This window comes from Catharus ustulatus, chromosome 4 (genome assembly GCF_009819885.2).
Source record: "Catharus ustulatus isolate bCatUst1 chromosome 4, bCatUst1.pri.v2, whole genome shotgun sequence".
Lineage (NCBI taxonomy): Eukaryota > Metazoa > Chordata > Aves > Passeriformes > Turdidae > Catharus > Catharus ustulatus.
This window is the reverse complement of record NC_046224.1, coordinates 67,621,563-67,635,749: the sequence shown is the minus strand read 5'-3', so window position 1 is coordinate 67,635,749 and position 14,187 is coordinate 67,621,563. Positions and strand designations below refer to the sequence as shown.

The window sequence follows — 14,187 nt, the reverse complement described above, 5'->3', positions numbered from 1 at the left end:
TGCACCCTACCCCTGTGAGAAGTCAGATCTCCAAAAGAGGACATATGAACCAAGCTTCTTGGTTAAGCATTCTCAAACTTGCTTCTGTCCAGTCTGGGACAGCAAGGACTCTCTGCTAAAATTACTTGAACTGAGATGGTTGTTTTTCATGGAAGCCTGTTGGGAAGGGATTAAGGAAGCAACCTGGTCACAGTTTTAACATTTCACAAGGGGCTGTGGTTGGAGCTGGTGGCTGGCCCAGCTATACCTGGAAGAGAATGTGTCATCAAGCCTCAGGGTCAGCAAAAGAGAAGAAATGATGAATAGTTTTACTGCTGTTTTATTTTCATTCAGCTTAGATAATAAAACCTAATTAATTGATTCAGCGCTTTCTGATTCACCTGTACCTCCCAAGAGAGGGTGAGGTGTAAGTCTCCAATGATTCCAGAGTGTGTATGTAGGAGGGTTCCTCAGGGAGTGTTACCAAAGGACTTCTGACTTACCAGACACAGACTGGAAAGGAAGAGCTTTGTTTTGTCTACCCATACTTTGTTTTCTGAGCATTTAGACTGAAGATAACACAAAAGCAATTGTAGCAGTTAATAGAACTGGTCAATTTAGACACCTTCCATGGCAGATACCTAAGGAAGACTAGAAAAACAGGGCAGAAGTGTACTGATACTTTATCACTGATCCTATCAACCGATCCAGGTTGCAATGATTGAGGACCCAGGGACCTTCTAACCCAGTGATGGCATCACTGTGTGATGTGTTATTGAAAACAAAGGGTTTTCCTCTGCTTGGTTCCAGCCTGATTGAAAACATTCTAGAGAGTTGAAATGCTAAAAAAAAAAATACAGCAATATCAGTCTATTATTTCCAGAGAAAATGATTCAATTATACTTTTCCAAATATTTTTCAAAATTGGGTAAATAAAGGGAGGAGAGGGGTAAATATTTTCTCTGTGGTTACATGGCAGGTCATGGTCTTTGGCTTCCAGTTTGATGTACTACATTTCCTTTTCTTTCTTTTTCTCCATAGCAGATCATGCTTGGGAGTAGCTTGGGTTTTCATTTTGTTTTGTTTTTTTAAACAGATGGTTTGCATTACATAAGGGACAATTTACACAAGTTGACACTTCCCCTTTTTTCTCTGTGGCATATTGTGTGGTGGTAAAGTTGGCAGAGATGAAGGGAGGAGCTTGTATTAGGATTACATTTCTATTTGAGAAAAATATTCATAATTTGTGGTTCCAGTTAATTTTTAACCTCCATTCCTAGATATAATTACATGTATAAAATATTTAATACTATTATTTACAATCAAAATACTTTTTCTTATGAGGAAAATAAGTTGGCAGTATGTGATGGGCTATATTGTCCCCAATTAGAAAGGTAAATACTAATTATGTACTTATTTGCCCTATACTTAGTTATTCATGCAATGTGTGCTATTTGAAATGTAAATGTTTTGATTTTTCATGCAAACCTCTTAATATGTATTTTATTATGCACATAATATGTAATTTCTAGACAGATATATAGTGCAAATCTTTGTATAAAGGGCTTATGTTTCAAAGGTAGTTGTTAACTAAGTTAGTGGCTAGCAGCATGAGCAAATTTTAGCAGTTGAGCCCCATATCCCAACTATTTTAACTGGTTTTAGCAGCAGCTCGCACCTTCCAATTCAGCTGGTTCTGAAATCAAACAGAGTCCAATTACTGCATTTCCCAAAGCTTCTCCCACATTGGGGCTCCACAGATTGGCTCAGGTCATTTGACCCTTCTTTTCTTCTCATTCCATAACCTTATCACTTGTTACTTCTGCTGTTGCTCGTTCAGCTCTACTTATGGTACTTAACAGATAACAGGCAGAACTCCAAGGATTTTAGCAATGGCAAGGGAAATGTCAGCTCTGCTGCAGTCTGAGGAGCTGTTGCTGTTGACTTCACTGAAGTCAGATTTCACACCAGATGATACAGATCTGCTAGGGCCACTCTTAGAAATAATTAGAATTTATTTAGAGCTAATTAATATTTGAGAAATGCTTTGAAAGCATAAAAATGGTGCAAGTGATAGAAGAGAAGTTTTGTATTGTGCCTTTTGTATTGTACCCTTTAAAAACTGCACAGTTCTGCCTCTGAGCAAGCTGTTTGTCAGTCGTAGGTAGTATGATCCTTTTATTAGTGCACATATGTATGGGTTTGTATGTGGAATATTAAGGCATGGCTGTATGTCCTATATAAGAGATACTAAAGGGAATGAAATAAAAATTTGAGAAAGCACAGGAGACTGCTTCTGTGGACTGAGATACAAAAAAGGCAGGAGTGAGGATGACAGCAATGTTCTGTGGGTCTTCTTCAACAAATCTAAGTATCAGCATGGACCAGCTCAGAATGTTTCTGTGCTTCTACATTTGCAGCACTGTTTGCCAGTAGTTTCCAAGTCAGCTACACAGAGTAGCCCAAACTTTGATGGGCTTTCCCTAATTAGTGATGACTAATTTAGGAAACTGCACTCCAGCGCTTCTTAAAACATTCATGTTAAAAGGGAAGAGAAATGCTGACTTGCACCTGACTTGCAGTGTGGTGTGTTCTCTCAGTCCTGAGGCTTTTCAGGATTATTGAAGCTGTTGAATTCCACATAGTTTCTTCTGTAGAAGATGAAGAACAATGCATCTTGTTTTCTAAACTAAGGTGTGAAAGAAACTGAATTATTTGGAGATTTTTAGGATTTGTTTTCTTTTCTCAGGAAACAATAGTTACCAAGTCTGTATTTCCAGAAATGGGAGTTATCCCAAGTACATTTTCCAGGTTATCATCAAATTCTCAGAAGGGCTTCTACATAATCTTTTATTTGCTGATACCTGTGTTATTTTTATGGTAATATGAGAAATTTTGGAAACAAGATTTTTTTTTCTTTGCCCTTTTGTCCTGTCTCCTGTGGATAATTTATTGTAACAAATCATATTGTGTTTGCAGTCAGATGTCATCAACACAAGGTTTTTTTGAAAGCACTTTAATCACTATCTCAACCATATCCAATTGAGGGGGTGGTGAATCTGAATATACAATAGGTACATTTTATATGTTTTACATATCAGCTTGTTGCTGCTGGAAGTGTTCTAAATAAAATAATTCACAGAAAGTTATTGGTGAATTATCTAATTACCTCTTAAAATTGGCAAAATACGAGAGATTAACAAGTCAAGCCTAATAAAATTGAAATGTGCTGAATTTACAATTCATCTATGTTCTGAAAAATGAAGCTCTCATTGAATTTGTTCCTCACATAATACAATAAAATTAATGTTTAGGAGTTAAATACCATAAACTTCCTCAGGCAAAATTGCTGATGTGTCTCTGTTTTTCAGTCAGTCACATGTTTCATTGCTTAATGGAGTATCCATGTGGATTGTCTTATAATTTTACTTGTGCTCACTGTTCATGTTTCTGTCTTCTAAAGAGACTTGAGTGCTAATTTCTGATTTATCTGTGTCAGCTATGTCAGCTGACATGCAGGTCATTGGTGATCACCAAATCACAAGAAAAAACTATTGACATTGCTGTTTTTATCAGAATGTCAAAAATAGAAACCATGTGCTGTGAAGACCACAGGCTGTACCTTCTTTATAAAGATTCTAGTCATCTTCCAGGGCTACTGTTTGTGCCTTGGAAAAGAATGAGCACATGATTAAATCCTCATGTTCCCCCCAGGATTAGGGAAGAGTAATAGCACTGTGGAGAGAAACAGCAAGAGGGAGGAACTTTTGGTATCAACATTTCCTCTCAGCATCCATGAGATTGTGATGGTTCTTTAAGGTTGCAGATAAAATGGAAGGAAACAAGGCTGCAAAATATCGCAACATACCTAAAGACTGTTTCTAAATGAAAGAATTCCATAGATCCCAGTCTTTGTGTGGTTTCTCCTAATAATTCTAATAAAAACAAAGCAGACAAGCAAAAGAGTGGAGACCTGTAAAAACAGACTGGTAGTTTCAGCTCAGTTTCTAGACCATGAAAGATGTCTGGTGTTACTTCGCTATTATCCATAGTTGGGCAACAAAATAAAGCCATGATTTTTTAAATTCATGAGCATTCGTGGAAATACTTTGGCTTTCCTTGGAAGCTGGAGTTTTTGAATAGGTGTAATTTATTCAACAGGTATAGAACAAACATTTTAAAATGTGTATCCTGAAATCATAGGATTATTCTAATTGGAAGGCATCTCAGAAGGCTTACAGTCCAACCTCTTGCTTTGAGCAGAGTCATCAAGGAGATAGCATCAGATTACTCAGGGCTTTATTCACTTGGGGCTTGCAAAGCTCCAAGGATGGAGAGTGCATAACCCTGTTTGGACAGCTTGTTTCAACATCTGGCCGTCCTTGTGGGGAAAAGCTGATCCTCTCCTGATTCACCTTTTGTCCATTGGCTCTTGTCCTCCGAGCAGAGCCCACCAGAAGGAGCCTGGCCTACAAGATAATGTTATAGGGATTGGAAGGCTGCTTTTAGATCCCTCCAAACCCCTACTGTAGACTGAATTGTTTCCCTAAAACACAAAACAGACTAATATCTCAGCCTATACTGTCCAGAGCTATCCTCAGAGACAATCAAGGAACAATCAAGTTCGGATTTCTTTTTGGAAGCCACTGGTGGTGTTTTCTTCATACTCTTTTCTGGTCTTGGAAATTGTAATTTAAGAGCTAGGTTTTGTTTCATGCTCTTCTTATTCTTTACACTGTTTGCTTTTCTCTTCTTCCATGATCTCCAACTTCTTTTCATTTCCTGTCCCTGAAAGACAGGTAGGAGAAAAACAATGATTTTTTTAAAAATAATGGGAAATAAATGCCCTACTTCTCCTCTTCTGATATTCTTTTTTTAAAGAGAAGAAAATTTCAGGAAAAAAAATCGGTGTTCTATTGTTTCATATAATCAGGTTCAACTTTAAAATCCTGTCAAAACATTATAATTTAACATTAGCATGTAACTTGATTTATGTAGCAAGTAAGACAATTGTGCCTGCTCTGAAGAGCTTGCAGCCTGTCAGGAGACAAGACAAGACACTAAGGGGATTACACCATGAAGGAAAATAAATGAGATGAGTGACAGAAAAAGGAATATAAAAAATATCTTAAGAGTTTTGGTGAATGGTGCAATAGACATATTGTTAACTCTTATGCTTTATTTTCACTTTAAAAAAAAGGTCTTAATGTTTTTTAACTTAAAAAATTCCTTTGATAAAATTTCACAAAACATGTAAATGGTTTAAGAACCATTGTTGTATTTCCACAAGTACAGAATAATTTCATACTCATGTGTTGGTAGCCAGTCAGTTGAAAATCAAGTTCCTAAACACAGGGCTTTTATTTTATGTGTTGGGACAGGATGTCCACTTGGCTCTGTACCACAAATTAACTTTTGCAGAAAAGTGTTTTCAGTGGAGGATCATAGGAGAGTTCATAGAAGGAGTGGTTTGAAAGTGAATGTACTTCATGAAAAATCCTCTTGTAAGCAAGATCTTGGAAGATTATTTTGGGCAAGGATGAAGGTGTGATTTGAAATTGAAAGAAGTTGCAGTGCATAAATTATCAGGAAAGAGATTCTGGGTATGTTTGTGGAAGACGGACCAGAAGAAGGATAGAGAAATAAAGTATTGGCACAGAATTGAGGATTCAGCCTTGTGTTCTGCCCTGATCCACTGGCATTGCCCACAGTGGGCACCAACACCTCTAATATTCCCCCTCAGCTCCCCTAGGCTGCCATTTCCCCTTCCCTTTAGCTGCTGCATTGCCAGTGCATAAATCCTGTGTTCTCTTTGTGTAGCCAGTCTTGAATAATTCTGTTCTTTAAAGTGATGTCACCAACTAGCTGGGAAGTAATTATGTATTAGGCAATAATACATCAGCTAATGAAATAATTTTTGCCTTGTTGTCACCATAAAAAACTCAGTCTTTGATCTGCTCCAGATTTTACCATATGACCTACTAAAGAAAAACAACAGCAATAAAACTCTCTGATGCTTTGTTTGTACGAAAAGTCCACACATGACAAGAGAGGTAGTTTGGAACATGAAATGGCTACACAAAATGTTTCTTTTGGTACCTGAAAGATGCTCCTGCCTGCATGAATTCATTTAATATCGAATATTGTGAATGGAAATGTAATATGGTAGTTTGAGATTTTATTGGTGTTTTCAGTGGTACAGACTTGTGAATGGATTGGGAAATACCTATTTCTAAGAACTGTGTGTCTTGTCTCACATTCCTGAAATGTTCCTAGAGCTTGGGAATAAAATGTAGCTGCTTCTTCCATCTAAAAATAAGATATTTACTGAAGATATAATGAAATAGTTAAGACATGCATTTCCCAGATTTCAGAATTAGCTACAACACCTTAGTAAATAAATTCACTCTATATGGGAATAAATTTAAAGATAGTAGAAAGATGTAATATGTTCTAGGGTAACCGCAAAAAATGTGTATTTATCAGATAAGATCTGAGATCTTTGTTAATATTTTGAGGGCTGGCAGTTGCTCCTGCATCGTGTGATGTCCGTATGTGAGTGCTTGGCGTCTTCATGGACAGGGTCCCAAACCTTCCCTGGGTTTGAAGTGTCTAAAGAGTTTTGTGGGGGTTTTAATCTTGGCTGTTCCACTGGGTTATTGGTGGGAATAGTGGGATTTATGAATTAGCGTGATGGACTGAGGCTTATAAATGTGTGTGAAGAGAAATGTGGGAGAGGGCATGGAAGCTGATCTTTTAATATATGTGTTTTAATACAAATAATTCAAAACTAGAAATGTAATTAACTGTAAGAATCAGAATCCTACTGAGAAACTTTTCACTCATTCTTTTTTTTTTGGTTGAAAAATTAAAAATGTTATCTTCTTTCATGGCTGCTTTTTGATCAGAATGTCTTCTTTAAGAGAGATTTTTGGAATAATACTGTGGAAGCAGCTAAACACCATTGTCCCTAACCCTCTGAGCACTGTTTCCTTTTTCTCTGTGTCTTAACCTGTTTAAGGCCCACTGCATAGGTCACAAAATAGCTCTCCAGAAAATGTCAGGCTTGAAAAGTTTTTGATTCAATTCATGGTAGGAAAAGGAAGGTGGGCGCCTCAGAAAGTGAAATAGAACTGGAAAATGTAAAACAATGGCGTTCTCTGGGGAAGAACAAGAAAGTCAAGCATGTCAGGAAATCTGTTGCCCATTGACAAATAAATAAATAGAAGTGTTGTGGCCTGAAGCTGGTGCAAAGCCACTTGGGAATGGGGATGCCTGGGTGGACATTTTGGTTTGAATTGCTTGGCTGGTCAGCCTTGAAATACTGTGAGGCTTTAGTCAACAAAGCATTACTTAAGATGTTCTTAAATATAAATATGCACAATTATTTAGGTTAGATATCTGTTAAGACGCTTTGCCAGCCCAGTTTCTGCTGGTCCTCCATTACTAGAAGTTGTAGCACTTAATTCTTAACAGGAGGAGATCAAAATCCTTGAATGAAAAAGTCTAAAGAAGGCTACGTTATCAAAGGGGAAAATAAACATTAGCAACTTACCTGAATCTGTGTCCAGCAACACAGCCTATTTCTAACATTTAAAAAAAAATTAGATTAATTTATTTTCCTTTGTTTCCCATTTCCTGTAACGCTAAGGCTTGATAACATTTGAAACTTTAATTCAATAATATTTATTAATGATTGTACAGAACACCCTGCATCACCTCCTTAATTGTCTTTTATTTTTTTGACCAGTTCATTCAAAAAAGCACAATAACGGGGAAAACTTTTAATCTACTTTTTCAGTTAAATGTACAGCAACATTTAGGTAGATTTTCCTGACAGTGTTCTGCTTTTTCCATAGTCTTATTTCCGGTGGCTGTTCTTGTACAACAGAAATGGGGCATGCCACCAGAACATAGGGATATACAGAAATGCTCCAGTGAGCTTAGTTTGGTGGAAAGTGTTAAAACATTTTATCACTTGAAGAAGAAATATAATATGTGTAACATTTCTTACTATTTTTGCTAGTTTTCTTAATAGTTTCTTGGATGGGGTAGTATGAAGTTTATTTTAACAAGTCAGATATGTTAGAAGTGACTAAAAGTCAGCTCTCCATACCATTAAAATGTGCCAGTCTCCATCTCAATTTTTGCCATTTCAGGTAATTTTCCTTCATAAATGCCTGCATTTTTCTTAAAGCTTTTACTGGCTCCCTTTATCTCATTAAGCACAATGCAGTTCTTGCTAAAACTGAAGTAGTTTTCCTTCAGAAGGAAAAATGAATCTCAAGTCATGAAGTGGAGCTGGTGCAGGGATTTCAAAGGCTTGTATCTGATTTCCTTAGCTTCACATGCTTTTTCCTGTTGTAGGATCTAATCCTACCACTAAAGTGAGATTTTTTTTTTTCTTTCCTGGAAGAAAGCAGTAGTCAGTTGAGGACCATTTCTGCTCTGCGTGAGGCTCAGTTTACTAACAGTGAGAGGAGTTCAGTTAACTTCATATTTTGGACAAGCTTGTAAATTTGTTCCCTTCTAATGCTGTGATCTTATCAAGGTTGTACTGTTTTCCTTTTCTTCTCCTCCACCCCCATCTTCTTTCTTTCCTTTTTTTGAAGTGCAGCCTTCTGATCAATGTGCACTTTTTTTTTTTCCATTTCCCTAAATACATCATGAAAAAGGATGAGGTTTCCGCCTTAATTGCTTGTGCCTTTTATTCACATTCCTCTCTCAGCCAGAATTGTGAAAAGAGTGTTAGTAAAAGGCTGCACAATAGGGCTTTTCATTAGGCCTCAACAAGCCACACAAAAGAAGGCTTTTGGAAAGAGTGAATGCAGGACTTTAATTTGCAGGTGGAGAGTAGATAAAAGGTGCTGACGCCTCTATTATTCTCTTACTTAGGTGACCCCTACCCCGTTCAGCTGATCCCAACTACCATGGCAGCTGCTGCCGCAGCAACACCGGGCTTAGGCCCACTCCAACTGCAGGTAAGTCCCAGCACAATGTAGAGGAGACAAAGGTTAAGTAAATATGAAAACCAGTTTTCTCTTCCTTTGGAACACAATGCAATTAACAGGGTTTTTTGGGCTGTTCTTTTCACATAAAATTTGCATCTAAAGCAAGAGAGTTATCAAATGATAACACATTTTCCTTTTACCTTGCTGGAAGTTTTTGTTACCTTTTTGTGTCTCTGTTGTCAATTTAACTACTTTTAGGTTTGTACTTTGAATTTCCTCATAGCAGTATGTTTGCTTTTCTTATTGGCACGGTTTAACCCCAGACAACAACTCAGTACTACACAGCCATTCATTAACTTCCCGAACGTGGGGTGGGTAAGAGAATTGGGAAATACAAGATAAAACCTATGGGTTGAGATAAGGACTGTTTCAGAATTGACATAAAGTAAAATACAATAATAGTAATAGCAACAATTGTAATGAAAAAGAGAGAAGAATAAAACCCAAGAAAACAATTGGTCTCCACCTGCTGACCAGTGCCCAGCCTGTCCCCAAGCAGCTTGACCCCTCCTGAGCAAGTGACCCCAGTTTATAAACTGAACATGATGTTCTCTGGTATGGAATATTCCTTTGGCCAGTTCAGGTCAGCTGTCCCAGCCTTGCTGCCTCCCAGTGTTTTGTGCAGCTTCTCACAGACAGAGCATGGGAAACTCGAGAAATCCTTGATTTAGGGTAAGGACTACTTAGCAACAGCCAAAACATCACTGTGTTATCAAACATTATTCTCATCCTAAATCCAAAGCACACCACTGTACCAGCTACTAAGAGGAAAGCCAGTGCTATCCCTGCTGAAACCAGGACACTTTTCCATTAGATCCTTCTCATGCAGGCTGTAAAATACCAAAAGGAAATGGATTGTCAGGCAGAAAAGCTCTGTCCTGACAAGCACTTTTAAACTGCTTAGAAGTCGTTAACATGATTATGTCCTTTTAGGCCATAAGCTCTTCAGAGCAATAACTGGCCCCTCCTACTCTGTTTTATGGTACCCAGAGCATTTTAGGCACTGCTTTATTGCAGATAATTAGTGATTAGTCTAATTTAACATAGACAATTAGAAAACAGGTGGAAAGATACTAAAGGGTTTGATTTTTTTTTCAGCTACATTAAAAAGTTGACCTGGTAACCAGATGTATCTGATTCAGACTGTCAGTATTCTGAATTTTGGAGACATTAGGGTGTCTGTGGGTCTTAATGATAGCAAGTCTTTGGATATTCCTGATCAGCCCTTTACAAAACCCTTTTCAAGTCATTGGAATTAAGCAAATGTGGCATCCATTACCACTGAGTGAATTTTGCTACCTGTTGTGTATGCTGGTAGGATGACGCCAAGTAGTATTTGGGACTGAGGGATGTCAAGGCCCAAATCATCTCTAATTCTGCAAAGTCTGGATTGCCTGCTCCAGAAAATTTTCCGGATTGCCTAGAAAAGAGTCTGCTCTTTTCTAGAAACATAAAGAGCCCCAAACTCTCCATTGCAAATGCATCTCTCCGCTCTTTATTATTTGCCAAGTCACGTGGAACAGCAGAGCTTTATACCTGCTTGGAAAGGCTCAGCATTTATAACTGGGATGTGTGAAATGCATTTGCCAGCTCAGTTTGGCCCAAATCAGTATGAAGTAGACATCAGATATTTCAGTTGTTGGCCAGCATACCGGACCATGGACATAGTTCTTGGGAAGATTTTTTTTTTAATTTTATTTTAACACAGCCAGCGGAAGTTAGCTGAGTTTCACAGAAATAGCTGCCAGTGTGTAAGCTGACACAGTCCATGCACCACAGAGGTTAATACATTCATTCCTATTGTGCCTTTGTATGAAAAGCAACATTGTCTGTGTGTTAGTTTCTGATTCTCTGAATTACAAATACTGTAGGCAGCTTAAGAATCATGGGAGCCATATAAGTTATCCCTCTGAAATGAATTTTGAGGCATAACATCAGTATTGATAAAGTGCATATAATAGCCAAACACACAAGAACAGACATATGGAACGAAGAGGGAGGGAAAAGGGAAAAACATACATGGAGCTAGCTAGCAATGTGAAAACAGCAGTCTGATTCTATTTCTTATTTTTGCAGTCATTCAGAATAGTCTTAAAATAATGCATCAGTGCTGGTAGGATGGTTTACTTCCATTTCAGGACCAGCTTTGGGCTGTATCTACACATGCTGTGAGCTGAAGTATCCTGATTAAAATAGGTTTTATCACAATAACAGTTTTCTTGTTAAAAGGTGGGCTTTGTGCAAAAGTGACTGCAGTCGTAAGTATCTTAGGAAGAGTTTAGGTTATGGAAAAGTTGAGAACCTCAAAGACCTCTTGTTTCTGTGCAGAGAACATTAAAATGAAAATATTGACCAAATTCACCTATGTTGTTTTGCTACATGTCTGGAATTAGAGGGAGAGTTTGGCAGCCAGTCAGTGGGAGAGGCTCAAATTACTAACTTAGTAGACTCTCATAAATTTTTCAGATCTGATCTCTAAGGGCTAGAAATAAACTGAAGCTGATTTTTCTTCACATCTTAACAGTGGTTTTTAGCTATCATTGCAATCTATCTGATAGAAATTGGACATGCCTCTTAACTTCTGGTGCTATTTGAAAGGGTCAGGCTATATTTGCTTCTGGAAAGGTTTTATCATACAGGACTCAAAATGGATGCTCACTTATGCATGAGTGGAGCTCAAATTAGTTGCGAGACTAGAAAGACTGCCTTCCAAACTTTGTTCAAATCAGTTTAGCTCAGTGATTGCAGTAATTTCACTAGTATAAGGCGCACCGGTGTATAAACCGCACTTTCATTTGCAGCGAGGGTTCTCACACAACAGAGTAACCAATTTGTAACAATCACGTGATCGTGGGTTTTACTGGTAGGTGCTCAATTGGCGAGCTCTGCTCCCCCCCCAGCACCCGCGAGAACCCGCCTTCCCCTCGCTGCCAGCAGGAGGGGGCCCGCCTCCCTCCGCCGCACAACAGAGTAACCAATTTGTAACAATCGCGCGATTGCGGGTTTTACTGGCAAGTGCTCAATTCGCGAGCTCAGCTTGGCCTGCGGCTCACACTTCTGGGTTGGCAAATTTCAGAACTTTGTCCATATATTGGCCGCTCTGGAGTATAAGCCGCACTTCTGGGTTGGGACCAAAATTTTAGTCAAAAGAGCGCAGCTTATACTTGTGAAATTACTGTACTTTGTTTAGTCACGAAGAAAGGATTCATTATGTTTTTGGTCCAAACCCACCTTTAAATGGCTTTGCAGTCTCTTTCAATGAGGAACTCTTCTTACTTCAGATATTCCTCTGCATTACTTATAATTCTGATGTTCCCTACACACCCTCTGTCATCTGGTCATCAGACAGTAAGAGGTCAGAAAAGTGGAATGTTCCTTCTTGTCTTCTTTTTTTCTCTCTATCACTCATCTTTCAGATTTTGTGTACTTAAAGCAGGGGAGATCAAAGGACCTGACACAATGCTCGGTTTGTTGCTCCCAGTAAAATTCAATATACAACATTATCTCAGTGAAGACAAAGCCAAGGAATTTTTCTTGTTTGTTTATGTAACAATAAACACGTCTTTGTTATTTCACTAGAGAATTTTAAGTCAGGTCATGGCTTTAGTAGTGTACTGTGAGATCAACAGGAAGTACTTTTTTTTATCCCTGGTTGTCAAAATTTTTGTTTTGTAAATGAAATACACACTTTATTTATAGGAGAAGAAGAAACTGATTGTTTTTCTGTGGCAAAGAAACTCTTTGTCAGTGAAAGTGTAATTTCTCATCTTGAAATGCCCTGTTGATTTGCAGTGACAGCTTTGTAATCTGAAGTTCTCTGGTTCTCTCCCCACCTTTGAGTCCCCACTCATCAACTGGGGTGTACAGATTCTGTCATCTGATATTTGCCACAATTAACCATGAGGGATTGCCTCAATTTCCAGCATCCACAGAGGAACTAATGATTCAAGGAGAATGGAAGCTAAAACATTGTTAGATGATATAAAGGAAGTAGATGGATGGGGCCATGTTGGAAAAGCTGGAACTAACACGGTGCAAGCTTGAACCTGTCCTCTGATGAAGTGCTGTCTATCAGCCCTGTGTATTCACCCATTCCCACTTTTATTGACCAAAATGCCATCAGTGGTTTTAGCTTTCCTCTGTTACTGAGAAAACTCAGTCCTGAACATTGCTGCAGTGAAATCACTCTGGGTAAGCACATGGGTTTCTTACGTCAATTTTTTCCCCTTATAAACATCATCTGGTCTTGTTCTTCAAGAGTGGTGGAGGATGACAATTGTGTTTCAATTAAATGAGAAAAAAACTGAACATAAATTGTTACTGTGGTTTACTGAATAGGCTAATGACTCAAAAGTACTGCTCTATGCCTTATATGAACAAGATGTTTTCCTATATGATTCAGCAGATGAGGGAATTAAGTTCCTCCATCTTGAAGATCAACATTCAAAGCTGTAAGCATAGATGTGGTGTAACAAGTTTTGCATAAAACTAAACCGGAAGCATTTATTCTGGTACCAGTCATCTTGGGCATAGCTAAGTGTAAAATAGATGTTTTCATAAATCTGAGAAAATTCTTTATAAAATTGTATCTGAAATTTTCTTTTCTAGTGAAAAGTATTTTGTGAGTAGTTTCTGAACATTAGGGAACAAAGGAAGTAATCATACAATGTGAAAACTGAGAGGAATCCACACCATTGGGTGTAGGAATGGTTCAGATTTCCCAGATTGCTTGTTTGATAACCAGATAGTGACAACAACTGATTAATTGGCAGTAACACAAATGCTGTATACACCCATAACTTCATTGAAAGATAATGCTGGATGAATAATGACAGCTGTCTGTGTAGTCTTACTGTATGGACATTTTTGTGTCCTGTCAAAACAGTATAGCAGTCTGATGTAATACAGACTTCCTGCAAACATCTGCTCTTGGAAAAAAACACCCCAAAAAGTTTGGAGTGCCAGCATTCAAACTTTCTTCCGTCTTCATCTTAGCATGAAACAGGACTTCATAATTATTTGTGGTCGTGTTCAACATGATGTCCAAATCTGTCACTGTATGAATCAAGACAACCTCCCGTCAGCGTCTAAGTGTGAAAGCATTTTAGTTGGGTCTCACTTCTGAACATCAGTCATTAAGAGAGTCCTGTATTCTCTGACTGCTTGTATAAAGATGATGAGCATATTTGGACCTGAA

The 14,187-nt window shown here is 38.1% G+C and overlaps 1 protein-coding gene across 10 annotated transcripts in view; it reads left to right on the top strand.

Moving 5' to 3' along the window:
• The window catches only part of SOX5 (SRY-box transcription factor 5), a 624,352-nt gene that overhangs the window by 527,820 nt on the left and 82,345 nt on the right, over positions 1 to 14,187 (top strand). For all 10 annotated transcript variants that reach the window (XM_033057697.2, XM_033057698.2, XM_033057692.2 and 7 more), the window contains one exon: positions 8,875 to 8,960. In XM_033057697.2, the coding sequence (XP_032913588.1) occupies positions 8,875 to 8,960 (86 nt within the window). The remainder of the gene's footprint in view (positions 1 to 8,874; positions 8,961 to 14,187) is intronic.